The sequence below is a fragment of the Protopterus annectens genome, chromosome 15.part0 (assembly GCF_019279795.1).
Source record: "Protopterus annectens isolate FY-2018-M chromosome 15.part0, PAN1.0, whole genome shotgun sequence".
In the NCBI taxonomy this organism is placed as follows: domain Eukaryota; kingdom Metazoa; phylum Chordata; order Ceratodontiformes; family Protopteridae; genus Protopterus; species Protopterus annectens.
This window is the reverse complement of record NC_056749.1, coordinates 249,516,718-249,538,962: the sequence shown is the minus strand read 5'-3', so window position 1 is coordinate 249,538,962 and position 22,245 is coordinate 249,516,718. Positions and strand designations below refer to the sequence as shown.

General features: G+C 39.9%; 1 protein-coding gene across 1 annotated transcript in view; it reads left to right on the top strand.

Annotated features, from left to right (window-relative positions):
* The first annotated feature begins 885 nt into the window (after window positions 1-885).
* THAP2 (THAP domain containing 2) overlaps window positions 886-22,245 on the top strand; it is a 456,918-nt gene continuing 435,558 nt past the window's right edge. The window contains exon 1 of the mRNA XM_044056999.1: window positions 886-1,087. Coding sequence (XP_043912934.1) covers window positions 1,017-1,087 — 71 coding nt within the window. The 5' untranslated portion in view covers window positions 886-1,016. The remainder of the gene's footprint in view (window positions 1,088-22,245) is intronic.

The window sequence follows — 22,245 nt, the reverse complement described above, 5'->3', positions numbered from 1 at the left end:
CACAAGAATGCTTTTTTTTTAGGCAAAAATTGAAGTCCTGTCCTTTGTACTGGTCATGTGTATGTCTCGCCCAAAATCTGAGTTAGTACCAAAAAAAAAAACTTCCTTTGGCATTTGCCTAGACCACATGGTTCTCTGGTGCCTAAAGCCGTCTTTGTGGGAAGGTTCCTGTTCCAATTCCTAATTGAGCTTTAAGGAGTTCATTTCAGCACTTAACACAGAGAACTAAGACCATGAGATGTTAATCAGCTGCTTCTTCTAGCCCAGAGTTTGATTTAGTTGCCTTCCATTTGCCAATACTGTTACTCTGAGCAAATCATTTAACCAAACAAGGTTTTGAGGTAATTGGGAAGTTTGGCTATTCAATTGTTTCCGGATCATGCCTAGTGCTTACCTATCATGAAAACCCGAGAGTTAAAAAGTAGTTTTGCCTTTAAACAATGAAACTTCGAGGCAGATATACCCAATATCGTGTGTGTAACATACAACTCAGTTGTCTCTGATTTAAAGAAATGTCTTTGGTTTTTTACTTCTTCCTAAAACTGGTGATTTGGGTAGAAAGGTGGTAAATTACTCTTGACTTTAGTGCAGAAAACGCTGCTAATTCACATTTTCTTATTCTGGCAACTTCTGAGGTTGATATTACCAGTATTTTTAAACAGTGACTCTGATTACTGCTGGATTTGTCCCCGATTCGGGAGGTAAGCGGTGGTTAGATAAGAACGCAAAACGAGTTTTGTTGCATTACTAATCCTGACGTTGCTTTTGCTTGGAATATGTCCAGATACGTAATCAACTTTACTGTTCCCAACAAAGCAATAAGACACTAGCCCACCTTGACGTAAATTGCACAGTGAATACAAATTGTGCATTAAAAGAAAACGATAATGGCGTAAGAAGAGTGCTAGGTCGCCATCTTAGTACAGAAAAAATACGCCATCTTACGTGAGGAGATATAGTTTTGCACATTATACAATATATATTATAATTTACTTGTAATATATTTTTTTACTAAAATGCCTACAAACTGTGCTGCTGCTGGCTGTACGTCTGTATACAACAAAAATATTAATATCAGCTTTCACAGGTAATTACTTCGGTTTTACAATGACAGCTCGTTTACTTTGTAAATTGCAGAATCATTTGGCGTAGCTCTTATAGTTCCGGTTTCCTTTTCCTTCGTAGTGAGGGTAACGTATTTCTTCGGGAACAAGTTAGTAAAGTTTAGGAGGTATTTTCCCACTCCTCCTTTTCTTGGGGGCATTTGTACGTAGCTTTCTAGAAAATAGGGTGGAATGAGTGAGTAGTTAAGGCTTTGAGTTCGTACCGATCCACTGTACATAGTGTACTTAGTGACGGATGACCCAGATTTGTACTGCTTACAGGTGGTGTACTTTGTAACAAAGCAACACAATTCTCTTATGTAGTCAGACCTTAACATTGTGTAGTCATGGTAGGCATTCAGATCATACGACTATGCGAAATCGTTTGTATCTTGTGGTCTTTCAAAAATAAACGAAGTTATTCATTTCCACTGTTTTTATGTCGCATTTTGTAAGATGGCTGGGACGAAGAGAAAAAAGAATGTTGCGCTGCTTTAAAATCTGAAGTAAATGTGTGCCACTTTTAACCATTAAAGTGAAAAAATGTAGAAACGTGCATATTTGGCACCAGTTGTTTTGCACAAATGTTCATTACTTTGTAGTGTCTATCGGACAGATAACGTTGTATACTCTCTTTATCACATGAAACTAAGCAAATGAGGGGTAGATAAAAATATTTTGGGTTTGCAAGGGGTAGCATAACTGGACTGCCCTCGAAGTCTTGTTCTATCCTTAATCTGCCAAGAATTAGAATCGGTCACGGTCACCAAGTAAAGTTGGGTTGTAGATTGTATATCAAATTATCAATCAAAATGTTATTCTGTTTTATGTACAAAGTAATAACGTGAATCTATAACATGCATACGCTATATATATGTATATATGTGTGTCCTTAATTTTATCTGCTGTAACAGTATTCTCCAGTTTCATTGCCGGTGAGAGTTATTATTTGCTGCGCATTACTTTAATAGTTGCAGTCTTAAACGTAATTTTAAGTAAAAAGTTATTAAATGACATTTTGTTAACGGTTTCTAAAACCGATCATGTTTGCTAAATGTAAACACTGCGAATTTTAAGAAGTTAATCTTTTAAGAGACGAATTCTTTGTCACAACTTCCCATTTGTTAAAGCACTACAGAGCTTATTTATTTATTTGACTCAATGGTTAACAATTTCAAGACCAGCCCAAAATTATACTTGGAATTTTGTCAGAAGTAAACATGTTTGTTATTTTATGTTTTGAATCTGTTTATAAACACAATACATAAAATTCGATGAAAGCAAACCTAAGTTGTTCACAAAATAAGTTAAACATTTTGCATTTTGTCAGAAAAATAACTCAACAATCTTGCTGGTGACTCCCTTTCTCTAACGCCATTGGGAAACACGGAATCAACTTCCTATTGAACTTACTTCTATGCCTACCCCTTTCAAAAGGCAACACAAATTTATCTAATTTATCTTAAAATCAGTGGATATGTCCATGCTTTAACTTCACCTAACTCAACTCCAAATCACATATCCTTCCCTCTCCTCTACCTTCAAAATAAAGATTTATTATGTCCCAAACTGCATGCATGCAACTTGATTTTTAACATAAGAAAGCTCCGAAATAATTGTAACAATCAGATATTTGTATGACCATGGGATTTGAAGTGTAGTTATTGTGACGCTTGGGAAATAGTGGTATTTTGCAACTTTAGGTTTTTATGTTTTGTTTATTTATTTATTTTTAATTTCCCTGAAGTCAGGAAATGTACATATATCTGCATCTCTAATGGATGGAGATTAGGATTCCCTGAGTTTAGGCTTTAGTTTTGAAAAATAATACTCTGTATATTTTGTACCAGAAAGTGAGGATTGAAAAATAATGTTCTCTATATTTTTTATTGGAAAGTGGTGTATGAATGGAATGGGGCATTCTGTGGTTGATTTCCGATTTTATTTTCTTTCTGTTCTGGTAAATCAACCTGTTAGCCAAGAAGACACATTCTTGGTTCATCATCTTCTTTCGGCTGTTCCCGTTAGGGGTCGCCACAGCAGATCACCTGTTTCCATTTCTTCCTGTCCTCTGCATCTTGCTCTGTCACCCCAACCACCTGCATGTCCTCTCTCACCACATCCGTAAACCTTATCTTTGGCCTTCCTCTTTTCCTGTTACCTGGTAGCAGGGTTGCCAGACGTCCCTATTTGGGCGGGACTGTCCCGAGATCAGCAACCTGATCCCGAGTCCCGCCATGCTGGTTTAAATCCCGGCCAACCTCCGCTTTGTTTGTTTTTTTTTTTTATTGTCCCGTATACCTGGCATACGGGCCAATCAAAAATTGCTAAACACGGAGCTTCTTGTGTTCTGCATTAAACACGAGAAGCTCCGTGTTTAGCGATTTTTGATTGGCCCATATGCCGGTATACAGGCCAATCAAAAATCGCTAAACATGGAGCTACTTGTGTTGAATGCGGAACTGCAATGCATTAAACACGAGAAGCTCCGTGTTTAGTGCAGAGCTACTGAGCGAGCTCAGTTCTTTAATGTGGAACTGTGTTCCACATTAAAGACTTTTTTTTTTTTTTGGTCTTCACTTTCCGTGAGAGACCTTCTTTTTGTTTTTTTTTTGTCCCTACCTGGGGGGCTGGAAATCTGGCAACCCTGCCTGGTAGCTTCATCCTTAGCATCCCTCCTCAGTACATGTCCAAACCAATGTAATTGTGCCTCTCTGGCTTTGTCTCCAAACCTTCCAACCTGGGCTGACCCTCTAATATACTTATTCCTAATCCTGTCCACCCTCGTCACACCCAGTGCAAATCTTAACATCTTTAATTCTGCCACATCCAGCTCAAACTCCTGCCTTTTTGTCAATGCCACTGTCTCCAACCCATATAACATAGCTGGTCTCACTACCCTCTTGTAGACCTTCCCTTTCACTCTTACAGGTACTCGTCTGTCACAAATCACTCCTGACACACTTCTCCACCCACTCCATCCTGCCTGTACTCTCTTCTTCACCTCTCTTCCACACTCACAGTTACTCTGAACTATTGACCCCAAGTATTTAAACTCATCCACCTTCGCCAACTCTACTCCTTGCATCCTCACCATTCCTCTATCCTCCCTCTCATTCACACACATACATTCTGTCTTAGTCCTGCTGACCTTCATTCCTCTTCTGTCTAGAGCATATCTCCATCTCTCCAGGGTCTCCTCCACCTGTTCCCTACTCTCACTACAGATCACAATGTCATCTAAACCCTGATCCTAAAAATGGCTCTGTCCTTTGTTGAATAAGAAGCCAGTTGAATTTTTTTTTTAGAATGGAACAGTGATGATGAATTGGCATATTATTTGAAGGTAGTGTGCAAGGTGGTTTGACAATTTTTTTAAGTGGAAACTGTAATAAGGAGATCATATTCTAGTTGAACCATGAGGATTCATTTACCTGTAGCTTTCTGACTGGTGGGGATAAAAAGTTTCATATTTTACAAGCTTGGAAAAGTTTAATTGTTTGCATTTTGGACCTAGTCATAGTGTTGCAATGTTAGTGGTTCAGATTTGTCTATAACCAGAGCCCAATATATTTGAAGGAAAATTATCACAAATGGGCTTTGATGTTGGTCTACAATGACCCATTTGGGTGAAACTGATTGGAACTTTTGAGAGGTTCCAAGCAGCATAACTTTTATTATGGCAGGGTTAAGAATTAGTTTTCTGGAGCTAATCCAGTAGGGTATTTAAAGAAGTCTTTTTGTATGGTAAAATGGGAGGTAAAAGATCTGCAAGGTGACCGTGTCATTAGAAAAAGAGAGAGAGAGTCTGTTAGTAATTTGTTAATGCAAAAAATGAAAAGTGTAGATATAATTAAGCCTTGGGAACTCCTTTAAGTAGATGTGCAGAGAATTATGACAAGGATCATATTTTAACAGAAATGTTATGGTTGTATAGGAAGTTTTTAAACCATAAGGAAGCTTTTTTACTATTTTTATGAACAAGTAGGGCTACTTCGAGATTATGATTGACCAGGATGAAGACCTTTGTTAGTTTCTCCACTTAGTTGCCCTTAGTCCATTCCAGTTAAGATGCCATCAGTAAGAATAACTTTGGCTGTGATAGAATTCTGGTTGGCCAACAATCTGTTGTTTACTGAGACGAGTCCTTGGGCTGTAATGAAATCTGAAAGTTGTGAGTACTGTCATTTTTCTAGTATTTTCCCAATATTGGGGAGTATGGGTGTATTATGGCTTCCATCCATACCTCTCAACTTTTTATCGCACAAAATCTGGACAACGCCAGAAATAATGGGGGAACAAAGTCCCAAAAAATAGGGACAAATTTTAAATGTTCTTATGAACTTAGAACGTTCTAGAACAACAAGGTTTCTGTTACCATACATTTTCTGAAGGATACAAAGACTGAAACTTAAATGTATGTCATTATTTAGTGACTTCAATCCTTAGTGATTTTTCAGAAAAACACATTTTCTGAAGAATAGACTAAAAATGTGAGGCAAAAATCTGGGGTCTATATCATTTCATCGAATGGCTAGTCAGAGAATAGCTATTCGTTGAACACTTATTAATCAAAGTCACTCTTCATCGGACAGCAAATACTAATTAGGGCAAACCAGTGGTTGGCCAACCGAGCGACCGCAAAAAAAAAAAAAAAAATTAAAACCTGCTAGTGCAGATGGTGGCCAACCACTGGTTTGCCCTAGTTAAAATTCGCCATTTGAAGAGCTGCTTCGATAAATAGGTGTTAGATGAATGGCTGTTCGCTGAATAGCCATTTGACAAAATAATATAGATCTGAAAATCTGGACAGTTGAGAGGTATGCCTACTTCCATATTCTCAGGAAAGTATTGTGGTAGAAGCTGAGATTGTGAATACGTTTAAGTGGAAGAGTTGTGTACTGCAAGTCTGCTATTTTTTATTAAATTATTTTTATTATTTTTTAATAAAGGGTGCAATTTCTCTGTACCTGGAGGACTGTTGTCTGAAGTTGTAATTTCTTTAGAAATGCCTTTGCTTCAAGTAGCATGGAGGGTGTATTTTGTAGGGAAGCATTAGAGGATGTTTAACCTAAGTGGAGAGGATGGAAGTAGAGAGAGTAAACAAATTTGCTTGAGGGAGGGTAAACCCTTTTTGGAAAAAAAAGAGCAAATGTAAACTGATTATTTGCATTTGTAAAGGTCAGCTTTAATGAAACACCTCAATTTTGTAGCTTCTTGGACCTTGGAAAATCTAATGTTTATATAGTCCCATGGCAGCCAGTGATTTCTTTTCCATTTCATTCCTATAGCTGGAGCTGGAAGTGGGGGAGGCCATGGTGGTACAGTGGTTAGCATTGCCGCCTCACAGCAAGAGGTTCTCTGGTTTAATCCTCGGCTGGGGTGCCTTCTGTGCAGAGTCTGCATGTCCTACCCTGTGGTGGCGTGGTTTTCCAACGGGTGCTCCGGTTTCATCCCACATCCTAAAGACATGCTGTAGGTGGATTGGGCACTCTAAATTGGCCCTAGGCATGAGTGCGTGCATGTGTGTGCCTAATGTGGCTGGCAACTTGACACTGTAAAACTCCACTGCCAATCATGAGCAGACAGATAATCCTCTGTGGCGACCCCTAACCAGGAAAAGCCGAAAGAAGAAGCTGGAGCTGGCAGTGTCCACATTGTAACTAGATATAACATTCTATAATGCCTTCCTTGCCTTAGCACCTTAATTCCTTAAAACCTGTTCTTCCAAAACATGAGCAACCATTGGCTGTTGCAGTCACAATGTTAAGTGTTTTCTGAACCTCATCTCTGATATGTGCTGCTTTTATCAGAGCGTTATATTGATGGTTTGCTCTGTGGCACTCTGTGGAGTGTTTTGACTGTAGCTTCCAGTCCGTAAATTATTAACTGTCAGTTTTTATTAGTTACTATGCCTGTAGATCTGCATTAACTGTCCATTTATATCAGTCAGCCTTCCAAGTAGACTAAAGATTATTTTCTTGCTGTCCCTATTATGAAATATTTTGTGGTGTTTTAGTAAATTTATTACTGCCCCCAGAATCAGTTTCCAAACTGTCATGTAGAGCTCCAGCATGTATATTATGTGGCAAGAGTTAATACCTCCTGAGTCTTTGCATGATAACTAACTGCGTTTGTGTTTTGATAGATTTTCACATTTACATGTTTATAAATTGATGGGTTTGATTGTCATGTGTACAACCTACTGGGAGTTATGAAGCTTGATTGCTATAACTTTATTTTTTTATTTCCCACGTGTGTATGTATAAAATATATATGTATTTATGTAGAAATATTCATATATATATATATATATATATATATATATATATATATATATATATATATATATGTATATACACACACACACATATATAGATGGGTATATACATGGATTTCTCTCCTCCACATTTTACACAGTACTTTAAAATATGAAAATGACTGTCATATCAGTGTTTACAGGTACAAGGTGTATACGTGTGTGAGAACATATTCCACGCTGTCAGTATGAATATGTATTACCTGCAATCTTTCTTACTAATCTTATGCTGACATATCAATTGTCCCTTGACAGATCGTACTACCAGAGTCTAGAATTTAGCATTGTGATCCGTCTGCATTTAAGCCATTAATTGTTTTTTTTTTCCTGCAGAAAATGGCAAATTTCTTAATGCGTCATTAGACTTTAGAACCAAGACAGTTCAGTTTTGCCAGGATTGGACTTCACCTGTCACCACTAGGCTTTTGGATTTCGGCCAAAACATTATCCATTCCTATAATGCCTTTTTTAGGCATTGCCAAACAGGCAAACCTTCAAACATGGCAAAAGCTACTCAGGACATGTTAAAGGTGTTATTGCTGAACACTAGTAATCTCAACAAGAAACTGCTCTCCCTAGTAGTGCTCCTTACTGTGGAGAATGCTTACGTCTGTGCAGTTACTAAAGCATGGTTGAAAGCCATTGAAGGTACTCCGGCTGTGCCATGGCTATAATGACTTTCATGCATTCTGAACATGAAAGAGCAAATGGTGGAGGTGTATCTGTCTATGTAAAGGATAAGCACACCTCAAGGCCAGTCAAACAATATGACATGCTTGAGCTACTCCATGTCCAAATAACCACGGGAAAATTCCATTGCCATATTTTTGCTAGTTATAGGTTACCGACTATGAACCAGGAAACCAATACATCATACCTGACGTTACTAGAATCACTCACCATCCACCATCAAGCCCAGTACCATTCCCATGGCTGATTTTATCTATTTCTCCATTAAACAGGAGATGTACATGGCCATGAATATGCAGGCCCAGACTTCTTGACTTTGTAAAACTCAAATGCTCTGGAGCAGCTAGTCTACATCCATACAAGGGGTACGAGTATCTTAGATCTGGTACTTACAAATATGGGTGAGCACTGCATCCCACCACAAATGTGATGTTTTCACTGGTAAGATTAGCTCACAAAGCAGTATCCCTTGAAATAAAGGTAAAAACAGTCCATCTAACTCTAAAAATTTTAAGAACTTCTCTAAGGCAAGCTACCTTGTACTAACCGACAGACTAGCTAGTTTCCAAGCTTCACAAACACAGAAGCTTATGCAGAGGTGTACATAAAAGCCCTGTATGACCATGTAAAGAACTGCACAGGTATAGAAGTACTGGATTGAAATAAGCCCAGGTCAAATCATAAAAACAAGCTACCCTGGTGGACCCCCTGATATTATGTTATACAGTAAAAAAAAAAGAAAATCCTGTCATGAAGTAAGAGGAAATGTGCAGAACAGAACAAAAAGTCCCTTACTAGTCTAAATAAGTGAATTAGGGAACTAGTCAAGACCCAGAAAGCAGACTTTGAGGCAAAAACAGCCTCCAAAGCTAAGGATAACCATAAGGCATTTTTCAGTTATGTCTGCAGACTTAAGTGCCGCACCCAGCAATGTGCAGAATTAGTTGTAGATGGCATCACCCATACTCCGCCAGAAAATATAGCAAATCTGCTGATTGATAAATTCAGCTCATGTTTCACCTCCTCATCACCCCCAGTTCTCCCCCAAGAAATACTGTCCACCACTCCCCCACTAATTATCACCAAAGAACAGGTTGCCACTGTGCTCTCTAAATCTCACTAGACACCTGCAACAACTGTTGAGGCCGCAAAAGGTACCTCACAAAGAAAGAGGATCGTAGGCCTTAAACACTTGTCCTATATGGACAGGCTCAAAAAACTTCCAACTATTCTCTCTCATATCGCCTACTTAGAGGCGATCTTTGCTTGACTTACAAAGCCATGTCTGACCCAATTCTGTTAGAAATGCTACATCTAAAGAAATCCCAATCCCTCCACACCACACCACACACTTCAGAGACCTCAACCTCATTACTACAATCAACAGAACATACTGGAGGGACAGGTTCATAACCTAGAGACAGCCCATGCTATGGAATAGACTTCCTATACATGTCAAGCAGAGCACCTCGCTGACCCTCTTCAAGAGAAATATGAGTGGTTGGGAAATAGAAAATTCACCACGGGGATAACTCCAGTGGCTCTACTTGACAGAGGCACTGGGAACTAAGGTTGGGTGGTACGATGCCAGGGTAATCCTATGGCTAGGCTTGTAAAGGCCCCGGGGCCATTAGCCTAGTACACACCTATGTACCTATAAAAACACTGCTTCAATAGGGCCTGACAACATACTTGGTTGCCTCTTAATCAGCTTGAATCAAGACCGGTCAGGCCCATTGAGATCTCTGATTAACCACAGCATCCAATCTGGCTTTGACCCAAGAGAGTGGACAACAACAACGGTCATCCCGATGCACAAAGGGGGGCTATCAACTAACCTGGGCAATTAAAGACCCATAAATTTGACTAGTCTTATATGTAAGGTCATGGAAAGAATAATTGTGGTCCTGATAAATAATGACACAGGAAACCTGCAAACAATGGACCTAACCAAATTTGGCTTTGTCAGGGGCAGGTCATGCCTACTAAATCTGGTAGACTTTTTTGAAAAAGTCACTAGGGCTATCAATAGTAAAAGAGTGCATACAACCTACCTTGACCTGGCCAAGGCATTTGACACAGTCCCACACTCTGGCATTTTAAATAAAGCCACATCCCTAGGTCACTAGATGGATACCTAATTGGCTCATGTAGTTAAAGTGGGTGAATCCAGATCCAGCAAGAGGCCAGTTATTAATGTTGTGCCACAGGGCTCAGTGCTGGGATTACTGTTTGGAATATACTTATCTGCAGTCAAGGCTAATGTTAAAGCCTCTGGATGACAAAGTTTGCTGATGACTGCAAGCTGGAGGCAGTCATCAAATCCCCCAGCAATGTAGATACCCTTCAGGAGGCTCTGAATCAGACAAATGATTGGTGCCAGAGCCTTGGCCTAAAACTAAATGTGAAAAAATGTATTATACTCTTTAGGAAGTTAAAGACCCCTGCAAATTACAACTTTAATAGCATACCCCTAAGAGTAGACTCATAGGTGAGAGATCTAGGTACACAGACTGTAGCCTGAACTTTGACTGACATGTTCACAGTGGTAAGGAAGTCATTCTGTATAGCACAGCTTATAAGTAAAGGTATTGCATCCAGGTCAAAAGGAGGTATAGTCCCACTGTACTCAGCCTTCAGTAGACCAGTAATCAAGTACATTGCGCCATTTGGCATGTACTTGACTAGGTACTTACAACAACTAGAGTGACCCAGAAGTTCCTAATAAAGAAAATGCAAGGTATTGACAAACGTCCTATTTGGATAGACTAAAAGCATTATCCCTTCACTCTATCTCCTTCTGACTATTAATGGGTGACCTATGCCTAACCTGCAAGGCACTCACAAATCCAACCCTGATGTAGCTGCTGCACATCCACAAGACAAACAACATGAAGGTCACCCAGTTTAGGGATCTAAACTTAGTGACCCAAGCAAAACATGCTGGAGAGACAGATGTGCATCACAGGGATTACCCCTTCTTTGGAACAGGCTTTCTATTCACTTTAAACAGAGCCCTTCCCTGGCCAACTTCAAATGCAGTTTGGATCAATAGATGGGGAATTGCAAATCCACACTTGGGGTAGCACCTGTGTCCTCATGGGCAATCTATAAAATATTCAAGGCATATACACAAACTTATACATTGCTCCAAGGGGGCCACATATTGGGTAAAATCAGGTTGTACTGGCTAAGCTTGTAAGGGCTGTTAAGCAGTTAGCCTAGTAATCCCCTATGAACTGAACCTATGAGTTTTAAACATGACATGCACTGATAAATATTTTGCATCAGAGTCCTCGTGATTACTTTGCAATACCAGTTTTATTACTATGCAGTGCTCTTTTAAATATATCTTTTTCTGGAATTTATCAGATTATAATCATACCTTCAGATATGTTTTAAGTCCTACATCTGAAATCTTGGTGGCTTGTCAGCATTTGAAGTCCAGTTATAACGTCTGAAGCACAAATTACAAAGTTTTATCTGAGCCCTAACCACAAGTTCTTAAGTTCATCGTAGTTTGTCAGATCAATTCACTTCCGTGTAACCTCTTTTATCTTCTTCTATCAGCTGAGATAAGGGGATTTTCATCTTTTTTGACATTGTCAGTGTGTTCATATGAACACACTGACAATCTGCCCAAGGGCATTTATAAGCCTAGCCAGAGTGTTTTGGTTTTCGCCACCCCCTTAGATGAGTTCCCTGTGCCTCTGACCAGCAGAGCCATTAGTTCCCTGCGCCTCTGTCCAGCAGAGCCACTGCAGTGATCCGCGGGATAAATTTTTTGTTTCCCATCCAGCCATCAAGGTTTCTCTTGAAGAGTGCTAGTGAGGGGCTCTGCCTGATGTATATTGGAATCTTTTTCCAAAGCAATGTGAGTCTCTGGGTAAGGAATCTATCCCTCCAGCACGTCCTATTTATCATTGTGATAAGGTTTATATCCCTAGAGCGTGTGGCTCTCAGGAGCATATCCTTCAATTCTGGGTTGGACATGGCCTTGTATGTCAAGCAGAGATCACCTCTGAGTAAGCGGTATGTAACAGAGTACAGCTGGAGTTTCTTTAGTCGGGCTGCATAGGTCATCTGTTTGAGGCCAGTAATCCTCTTGGTGAGGTACTTTTGTGGTCTTTCCAGCTGTTGCAGGTGTCTTGTAAGGTACATCCCAAATGCGTTGCATTCTATAATGGGTGTAATAAGTGATGAGTAGAGAGGCACAATAACCTCCTTTGTTCTGGATGCGAACCCTTTTGAGATTAGGTGGGCCACGAAGAAGGATTTTCTAACCACCTTGGCAATATGATTATCAAAGGAGAGATTGCTATCTACTTTGGTCCCCAGATCCCTTATTACTTTTTCTGTATTTACCACCTATGTGGTTGTTCGCTTCTACTTTGTTTTTTCCAAAGGGGATGACTGTGCACTTTTTGGCATTCAGCTTGAGGCCATGATTTTGACACCCGGTGTCCGTCTCAGTGAGACTCTTCTGGAGGGTGTCTGTATCAGCCGGAGAATCAGTTATGGCCCCTAGTTTACAGTCGTCTGTGAACTTGGTCAGCCAAAATCCTCTTGTGCTTGCCTGTACCTCTGAGAAGTATATACCGAACAGGAGGGGTCCTAGGACTAAGCCCTGGGGGACGCCACTTGTAACCGGTTCAGATTTGGACCTAGAGTTTGCAACTCTCACCATGTGGGTTCTGTCTATGAGCCAGTTTGCAACCCATCTCGTGACGTAGGGGTTAATGTTCAGGTTGGTGAGTTTGTCTATAATACCAGAATGGGGAATGGTGTTGAATGTGTTTGCGAGGTCTAGGTAGGCTGTGTGGACTTCCGTACCCTCATCTAATGCCTTGGTAACTGTCTCAAAGAAGTCCACCAGGTTTAGGAGGCATGATCTGCCCTTAACAAAGCCAAACTGGGCGGGGTCCAAAGTTTGGAGGTTCCCAATGTCCCTGTTAATGAGTTCCATGATGATGTGCTCCATAGCCTTGCAGACCAGGCTGGTCAGGCTTATAGGGCGATAGTTCCCGTGGTCCGTTGTGGTGCCACCTTTGTGGAGTGGGATAACTGTTGCTGTGCACCACTCTGTGGTTACATAGCCTGTAGAGAGGCTGAGTTTGAACAATGTGTTTAGGTGAGGGGTTAGTTCATTTTGGAGCTCTTTTAAGACACAGCCATTATTATTATTATTTTGATTTGTTGCTGAGCAGAACAAGGGCTGTTGGATACAGAGTGACTAAGGCACTTTTAAGCAGTTGTAAGTGGGTTTGTGCGGGTTTGCATGATGGTAAGCAATCCTAACTTCCGATTAAATATGCTTACAGACAGTTAGCCATAAAAGTGCTTAATCTGTGTAGGCATTGCTTAGCATCATGCAAACAGGCTTAAACCCACTTACTACTGCTTAAAAGTGCTTACTCCCGCTTACCCCCATGCTAATTTCTTTAAAAGAAAAAGGGGTGATAGGAAAGTAGTGAAAAAGTGGGTATGCAGAGGGAAAGATAATAGGGAAAGTAGCTAGGGATGTGCAGGGCAGGTGTAGGGAAGGTCCATAGCTGTCCATTTCTTCTATAGCAACAGCTGTTTATGTAAACTGAATTTTGGAGGCAGATTTGGACACTCAAGCCCCTGACAGAGGGGTGAGGACAACAATAATATGTTGTGAAGCCAATTAGACCAGATTACATGTGTCCAGTGGACACATGCGTGAAATGGACAGCTATGTATGGGGCAAATTTTTTTTTGGGGAACAGATTGTCCTTTTTTTTTTTTTTTTAAGTTGAGAGTGGGATGTTGGGGAAGGATAGTAGGTATATTTGGGAAGGTAGGTTGGGTAGAAAGATAGACAAGACAGCATACAGGTGTGGTATATGACACGTGGGGGGTAAACACCTTGGACGGGGAGGGGTGTTTGGAAGTTGGAAGCCCATGAGCCCCCAAATGGAAACAGTGGGACTGAGGTCCCTACAAATGGGCAGTCACCACTGCACCTTCACGGCCCCGAAGGTGGCTGTGCTGGGTAGGAGGGGCAGGCTGACTCTAAATGCACCACGCGGCCCTCAAGCTGGCATAGCAGATCTCCAAACTCCCTGCGGAGCTTGCTACGCACCAAGCCCCAGACCTCACAACCGGTGACAGTTTCCTGTCCACACCCCCTCTCAGGGGGGCGAGCCCCATCCCCTGAGGTGGTTCCATCCAAAGGTGGTGCAGGACCAGCAGACGAGGTGGTCCCGGGGTGGATCCCAAATGTGCTGGAGCCCAGTGCCACAGCCAGATGAGGTGGGAGAGGTGGGTCTGCTATGGTGTTGCAGTTTTAAAATATGTGTGGGCTAGTAATAGTCAACACAATCCAGGATTAGTTGTAACAGCATGCATAGATATTCCCATTAACCCAAAACACCAGATTTGGAAGAGTTGCATAGCAAACAGAACACATGCATATATGAACCACAGTGGCCAATACAACGGCATGCAGGTTACATTGATATGTAATCTGCTATTGGTATGTGTGTGTGTACGTCATATTGCATCTCTCAGAAGTCAGCAGTTAGGCTTCCAAGTCATTTTCTTTGCTGTTTCTTAATGGCAGTCTCATTTCTGGGAGTAGCAGTTACGATGTGCTAAGGTGAAAAATAAATGGAAGCAGCACAATTCCGTAGGGTGGAATAATCTCTTTTATTACAGAACACATGGGAGACTAAGGAATCAAGGTCATGTCTCTTCAAACACAAGAAACTCATTCTTTTATATTATTGCTTCTAGTCAGAATATTTTTATATCTATTGAGTTATAGCCACTGATCATTTATAACTGAACACCTTTGTATTATTCTGATTACTAAGAGTCTACAGACCCCTTATCTGTGCCTTTTCATATTAGGCACATCTTTAATATTGGAACTTTCTATTCTGACAATATTCATGTTGGTAACCTATAGATCATCAAAGACAGACGTAAACTATCAGAATCCATCTTGTTTCAAGATGAATTTCCAAAAGAGAAAATCTGTACTCGCCAAACATTTTCCCCATCTTTTCACTTCTCCCTTCACTGTCTCCCATTTGATGTTATGGAGCATCACTCAATTCATATATCTTCTAATAACTGGACATTGGCAACAAGTCTTCAAAGAGATAGTTTTTCACCTGCAGACATTCATCAAATGCTGTTTCTTTCTGACCTGACCTTGGCACGTGCAATGCTTATAGACACATGGCAGCACATCTGTGCTTAAAACAATTTGAATATTTTTCTGCTTCACTTTCTCTCAAACAAATGTTCATACATCCAGCTAAACTCTTTCAACACACTTTCCTCGCTGTGTTGTTCTTCATTATGATCTTCTGCAGTTGTGGTCAGTGGCAATGTTTTCATGCTTTATTTATTATGTAAATTTTGTAATTTGATACTTTCCTTGCATCAAGAATCTTCATGATCTGAATTTTGTGTATGAATAAAATGATACCTAAAAGTAAAATAATTATAGCAGTTAGCATGAAAATTTTTAAAATACTTCCTCCGCAACAATTTAGTTAACTATGCTGACTGAGAGCTGCCTCTTTTGTATGAGACAGCTTTGCATAATTTCTAGGTGACTACGAAATGGCATTTAGTTATCAGGAATAAATGAGCAGTACTCCATTTTGACGAGTGGACACATACCACGCTTAGAAGCAAGAGTAAAATAGAGTGCTATTTGGTTCTTTTCTGCCACACTGCACTTGCAGTCATTTCAACTCTAATGTGATTTATTGATTCAAAAGTGACATTGCTTAATATTTCTAGTAGTTTAGACCATTTCTCATCTCCCAAAATAATTTCACTGCCCTATAAGCGGGTAAGATTCTTGCTCCTGAAATAACACCATCACCCAGATCCATATGTACTATGCCTTTAAATGGAAGTGTGTTTGTAAACTCAAGCGTCTGGTTTTCTTACTGAATTTTTTATGTCCTTTGCCTCCCCCTTTCAGCAACTATTGCAAATCTTTCTACTAGGTAAAGTCTTTTTGTCTGTCAAACAGATGGAATTATGCAGCCTATATAACAACATCCAAGCCAGTCTGTCTGTAGTTAAGGATAAGGTTGATCAACACAAGATAAAATAAAACTCATGTAATGCTGCCATACCCATCCCTCAAGCCCCATCATATATTTTTGGAGAGAAATTGCAGTTACTCCGTTTGACATAGTGCCCCATTTTTATCAACGAGTGTGAACGGACATGCCTGTTATGTTAATTGAAGTGGAGTCAGTTTAAATGAGATAGGATTATGTAAAGAATTATTTTAGCTTTCCAATTTCTGGATAAAAAGATTGTGGGAAATGCTACTTCAATTTCCACCCATATTGCTGGTTTTTGAAGCAATGGACTACCCCCCCCCCCCCCATAATGTGCAGTTGGTATATGTGCACACAGCCAGCATTTACTGACATTCATAGTTTTCTGCATACAGCAGAGAAAATGTTACACTTAGCATACCAGTCTGATGTTTTGTTTTATTTTATTTTGTTTATTTATTTACTGATTGACATTTGTTTATCCGTCTGACTGGGCACAGGTGCAATTTTTCAGTAGAGTCCCAGGGGGAAAAGCTCCAAGGTAGCATATTTAATTCAATCAATATTTACAGTAACAATTTTTTTATAATGCAGTTTCATGGAATGTATAGCATAATAGTCAGCATAAAATGTGTACTGATATTCACTGTGATGATATGAGTGAGTGCCAGAGTAACCAGCTGGAGTTTTGTAACGAATGATATGTCCTTTGAATATCAAACTGATTTATACAAGATGCTTGTGTTACAAATGTATTAGAATTGTATGTCATTTGTATGTCAAACTGTTTTTGTACAGATGCTGGTGCTGAAACTGTATTTGTGAGTTTTGTTTGTGTTGAAGTGTATCCACAGTGCCCCCTGCTGAAATGAAGATAAACTTGCATGTATTATTGCAGCTGAATTAAATGTATATGTTTTAGTAGAGGACACTGGCACAGCAAAGGTTAACTAGCACCAGCTGGCTTATTTTAAGAAAAATAAGGGAAATGTAAATGAGTTGTTAAACCATTCAATTGTCTCCCCACATTGCTGAATAGGACTGGAGACAGTAGGTCTGGGAGCAGCCATTATTTGTTAGCCTTTGTAAAGAAAACAGGAAGTGTTGCAAATGTTTCTGGCTCCTAGGCACTACCATAAAAGCTCTAAATGTGTATTGTAGCAGTCTGCCACAGTCCAACTTCAAAAGGAGATATTGTGGCAACCTATAGTCGGGTGACCAGATGAGGTAATTCTGCAAGTCATCTTGGGTATTATATTTTACAGGGAGAAACCTCTGAATATAGAGTGTTCTGTTTGAAAATCTGACTAGAAAGACTGCTCACCTACAGCATCTTCCCTGACAGTAGTAAGTAACTCATCTAGGGAACAATAAAATTCTCTTTAGATTCAATCAGGAATATAGTGAAGCTTAGTTTAGATATTGCTTTTCTTTATTTGTATGTCTATCCATCAATGTTCTTTTCAATATTTCTTGTGATCTGAATTCTTGTGATCTGAACACTGTGGTTTACTGTGAATATATATTCAATATTTTCGTGTACTTCTGTTATTTTATTATTATATATATTTAAAACATTTATGGTGGCTGATCGTTCTAGAAAGTACTTAACCTTGCAGAGTGCTTCTGTTTGTTTGGTGACACTGTGTGAGCCACTCCAGAAGGCCTAGCCATCTTGATGAACTAGTACCATTTATATTAATGTTAATATTACATGGTATAATTGGAAACCCCTTGTTAAGGGCCTTAGAGTAGCTGATTGTGGAGTGGTATGGTGGCAGTGATAACTACCTAATAGTCTGGGCAGAAGGGGGCAAAGCTAGTAAACTTGTGCTAGCATTTCCCAGGTTGTGTGTGTGTGTGTGTGTGTGTGTGTGTGTGTGTGTGTGTGTGTCTGCCTCTCTGTCTGTGTGTGTGTGTGTGTGCACAAATTAAATCTGTGTGTGTGTTTGTCAGCTACTTTGGGCAGGGACACAAAGCACTGGGTTTACAGAGAGGGTGCTGGAGGACTTGGCTTGGTCACTCAGCTGAGGACCTAACCCTACAGCTGTACCAATGAGAAGTCTTATTGGGGAACTGGTGAGAGACAGATCCCAGGCAGTGTGTGTTCCCTGTGTGCTCGTAAGTTGTACTTGATGCAGAGAGGTCTGTGTCTGGCAATACTGAGTGTATCCATTTGTATTCCAAGTGTACGTCCCTCTCCATTGATAGTGGTGAGGATTCAGGCTCCTTGATTATGGCCTCAGCGTGGGGCTGACACATATTGATGTAAGAAGTTGGGATAGGTTTTAGGGTAAAACAGGGGGTGTTTACTGTTTGAGGAGAGGTCATGTCAAGATTGTTGGGAGGATGATCTTTAATAAGGGCTTTAATGCAATCTATAAAATGTCAGTTAAACTGAGCAGCTATTTTGTTGGGCATGTTATTTGGAGCAGGATTAGAAGTGGTGGATGTTCCAGGGTGGAGTACAGAAGACCTTAGTTTTTTAGGGTTGGAATACTGATTTAGTAAAGGGTTACTGCTGTAGATTTTCTTGTCTGCGATAATCTCTTTTTAGTGCAGTTACATAGTTCTTTAAAGTGTTTTTAGGTTTTGGGGAGATCTGTATTTTAACCATTCTTTCCAAGTCCTATCTCTTATATACATTAAGTGCCTGTTTTGAGTGAGTAACCATGGAGTATGGTTGTTCATTATTCTTTTTGTTCTAGTTGAGCCAGACTGTTGAGAATTTTCAGGAAAAGTGAGTTAAATTTGTGTATAGCTTCACTGAGTGGAATATTTTTCAGGATAGTCAAATTGAAGGAGGTTTGTTGTTTTGACATGATGGTTACCGAGTCTTTTTGAATGTACAAGGAGGTGATCAGTGAGGGAAGACATAATTGGGGGAATCGGACACCAATATCCACTTGAGAATTGAACCACTGTTTTTTTCGGATAGTTACAACATGTGGGAGAGGAAATGAATTGAGTCAGTCCAAATAAGGTAAGACTAGTTGATGGATATTTTGTGGAGAAAATCTGCCAATTAAAATTGTCCCCTAGGATTATCTTTTTCATTAGAAAGTGAATGTGAGATCCAGTTTAGGATGCTTTCCAGGATTGTAACATTATTATCTGGGGGAATATAAATCAAAGCAAATTTTATTGAAATACAAATCAACACAGAGGAAAAGTGTGTATCACTGCACAAAATTTTGATATTCAGGCTCGTACCATAAGAATGACAGTTTACAAAAGGAAGATAGATTAAATCGATAAAAATTTAAATAGTAAACATAAAAATCAAAATAAGACTAAAAATAAAGTGAAAAAATCGAAAGCTTTTTTACAGCAGAAACAAAACAAATACAGCAACAACAGGAACAGACTCGGTAGAACTATAAGGTTATATTTAAAAAAAACAGTACTATAAATAAATAAGAGGCACGTGTGTAAAACTTACCCACTACAAATATGTGCCATAAACGTACAATTTTCATAGTGCAGCTGGAGACGTATAAAGTGAACTATGCAGAGAGTTATGTAAAGAACAGTGATATATTGCACATAAATTATGTTTTACCCATTTAGCGGGTTAGGCTATGGGTTTGTTGTTCAGCAGTCTGATAGCATGTGGGAAGAAGTTGCTGTGGAATCTGGATGTCCTACATGAATTGCTTCTGTGTCACTTCTTCCTTGTTGGCAGGAGTTTGAACAGTCCATAAGCCAGGATGGTCTATGTCCCTCAATAGTTTTTGGACTCTACCATAGCATCTGTTTGAATATATGTTCTGTATGGATTGAAGGTTGCAGCCAATGATTTTTTGTGGCTTGTTTAATGACCTTATCCAATGCCTTCCAATCATCTTGAGAACAATTTCCATACCAGACAACAATGTTCTTTGTCAGTACACTCTCAGTCGTGGCTCTGTAGAGGGTAAGTAGGACCTGTGGATGGAGGTTAGCTCTATGAAATCTCCTAAGAAAGTGGAGATGTTGTTGGGCTCTCTTTATAAGGTAGGAAGTGTTTGTGGCCGAAATTGGGTCTTGCGGATATGTACCCGTAGGAATTTGGTGGTAATTACTCTCTCCACTGTGACACTAAAGAGTGGGGTGTATGGCTTATTTTCCTTACTAAAATCTGTGATGATTTCCTTGGTTTTCCCAGCATTTAGTGCTAAGTTGTTGTCAGTGCACCAATGAATGAGTTGCTTCACCTCCTCCCTGTAGGCCCCATTGTCTTCTTTCTTGATGAGACCGATTACTGTGGTGTCATCTACAAATTTGATGATTCTGTTTGACTGATGTGTAGCTGTGCTGTCATATGTTGGAATTGTGAAAAAAAGTGGCCACACCTTGTGGGACCCCGGTATTTAAGGTGATGCTGTTTGAGTGTTGTTTCCTTGCTTGAACCATTTTGTGGCCTTTCAGTCAGGAAGTCAAGGATCCATTTGCATATTTTGTTTTCTGTGCCTAGATTAATCCGCTTAGACAGCAGTTGTTGCAGAATTGCCATTTTGAAGGCAGAGTTGAAATCTGTGAACAGCATGAGTCTGTAGCAGTCCTTATTTTCCAGGTGGTCCAAGGTGTGATGAAATGTTAAGGCTATGGCATTCACAGTAGAATGACTTGGCCTGCATGCAAATTGTAAAGGATCAAATGTAGCAGGTAGGCAGGATGTTATGTGATAACTGACCATTTTTTTGAAACACTTCATCACTATTGAGGCAAGTACTATTGGATGGTAATTATTTAATGATGCTGGAGATGGTTTCTTGGGCAGAGGGATGATGTCGGTGGTGTTAAAGATTTGGACACATTTTCTTTGCTGAGAGATATATTGCAATGTTAAGACTGGTGCCAGCTGATCAGCACAGTTTTTAAGTAGCCTCCCTGGGATCATTGGACCAGCTGCTTTGGCCAAGTGAACCCTAAGTAGGTTCCTGTGTACCTCTTTCAAGTTGAGGCATAATGATGTGGCATCTGCATTGGTGGGTAGCCTCTTTGGTGAGGTTCTGTTTGATCCCCGAATCTACTGAAGTAGATGCTTAAAAAGTCTGGGGTATCATCACATCGCGTAGATGGTGGCTTATAGTCAGTGATGTTTTGTATCCCTGTCCACAGCTGCTAGGATCTTTCTGAGCAGTGAGATGTCCCTATTTTTAGACTGTAGGCCTGCTTTGCTACTCTCAGCGCCTTTGTTCAAGTCGGCCCTGGTCTTTTTCAAAACGTCACTGTCTCGAGCCTTAAAGGCAGTGTTACACGCTCTCAGTAATTCACGTACCTCACTGGTGATCCAGGGTTTTTGTTTGGCTCTGATGGTTACATCCTTCAGGGTAGTGACATCCTCAATACATTTTGTTAAGTATCTCACAACTATTTCATTGTACTCCTCCAAATTAATACATTTATTTGTGGTGGCAGCCTCTTTAAATAGATTCCAGTCAGTGCATTCAAAGCAGTAAAATACTATAATACATAGTTGCTTATAGTTATTTAGTTTAACATGGGAGATAAGGAGTTCAGCATTATGTAATTTGGGAATAGTTTTTTTTTGTAGGGTAGGATTTCAGGATAGAATATAGTAAAGCTACTCTACCACCTTTTTTGGGAGTTCTCTCAATCCTAACGATGATGTAACCAGAGAGTGATATTTCAGAGCCAAGTGTATGGCGTTTTAGCAGTGTTTCAGTTATGGCAAAAATATCTGAAGTATTGTGGGAGATCCAAGCATGGAATTCTGAAATTTTATTATAGATGCTCTGAGTATTTAAGGAAATGAGTTTAAGCTGCTTGGGTGCGTTTGAGATAGGTGGGTTGGGTTTTGATGATCGTGGTATGGTCCCTGTTGTGGTTTGTGATGCGTGGGCTTAGTAGGATAGGGATTTGGCTTGGGATGAGTTTTGAAGGCTGTTGGGGAGTGACGATGGGAAGAGAGGCTGGGGTTGGGATGAATATCCTCACAAAGTGGTAAGAGAGATAAATGGATATGTTTGGTAAGCTTGTTTTGGTTTAACTGCAGCTGTTAGTTTTATTTTGGTGTAGTAAGTGTGAGGGTTTAGTAATTTGAATTTGAAGTAAAGATTGGATGAGAGTT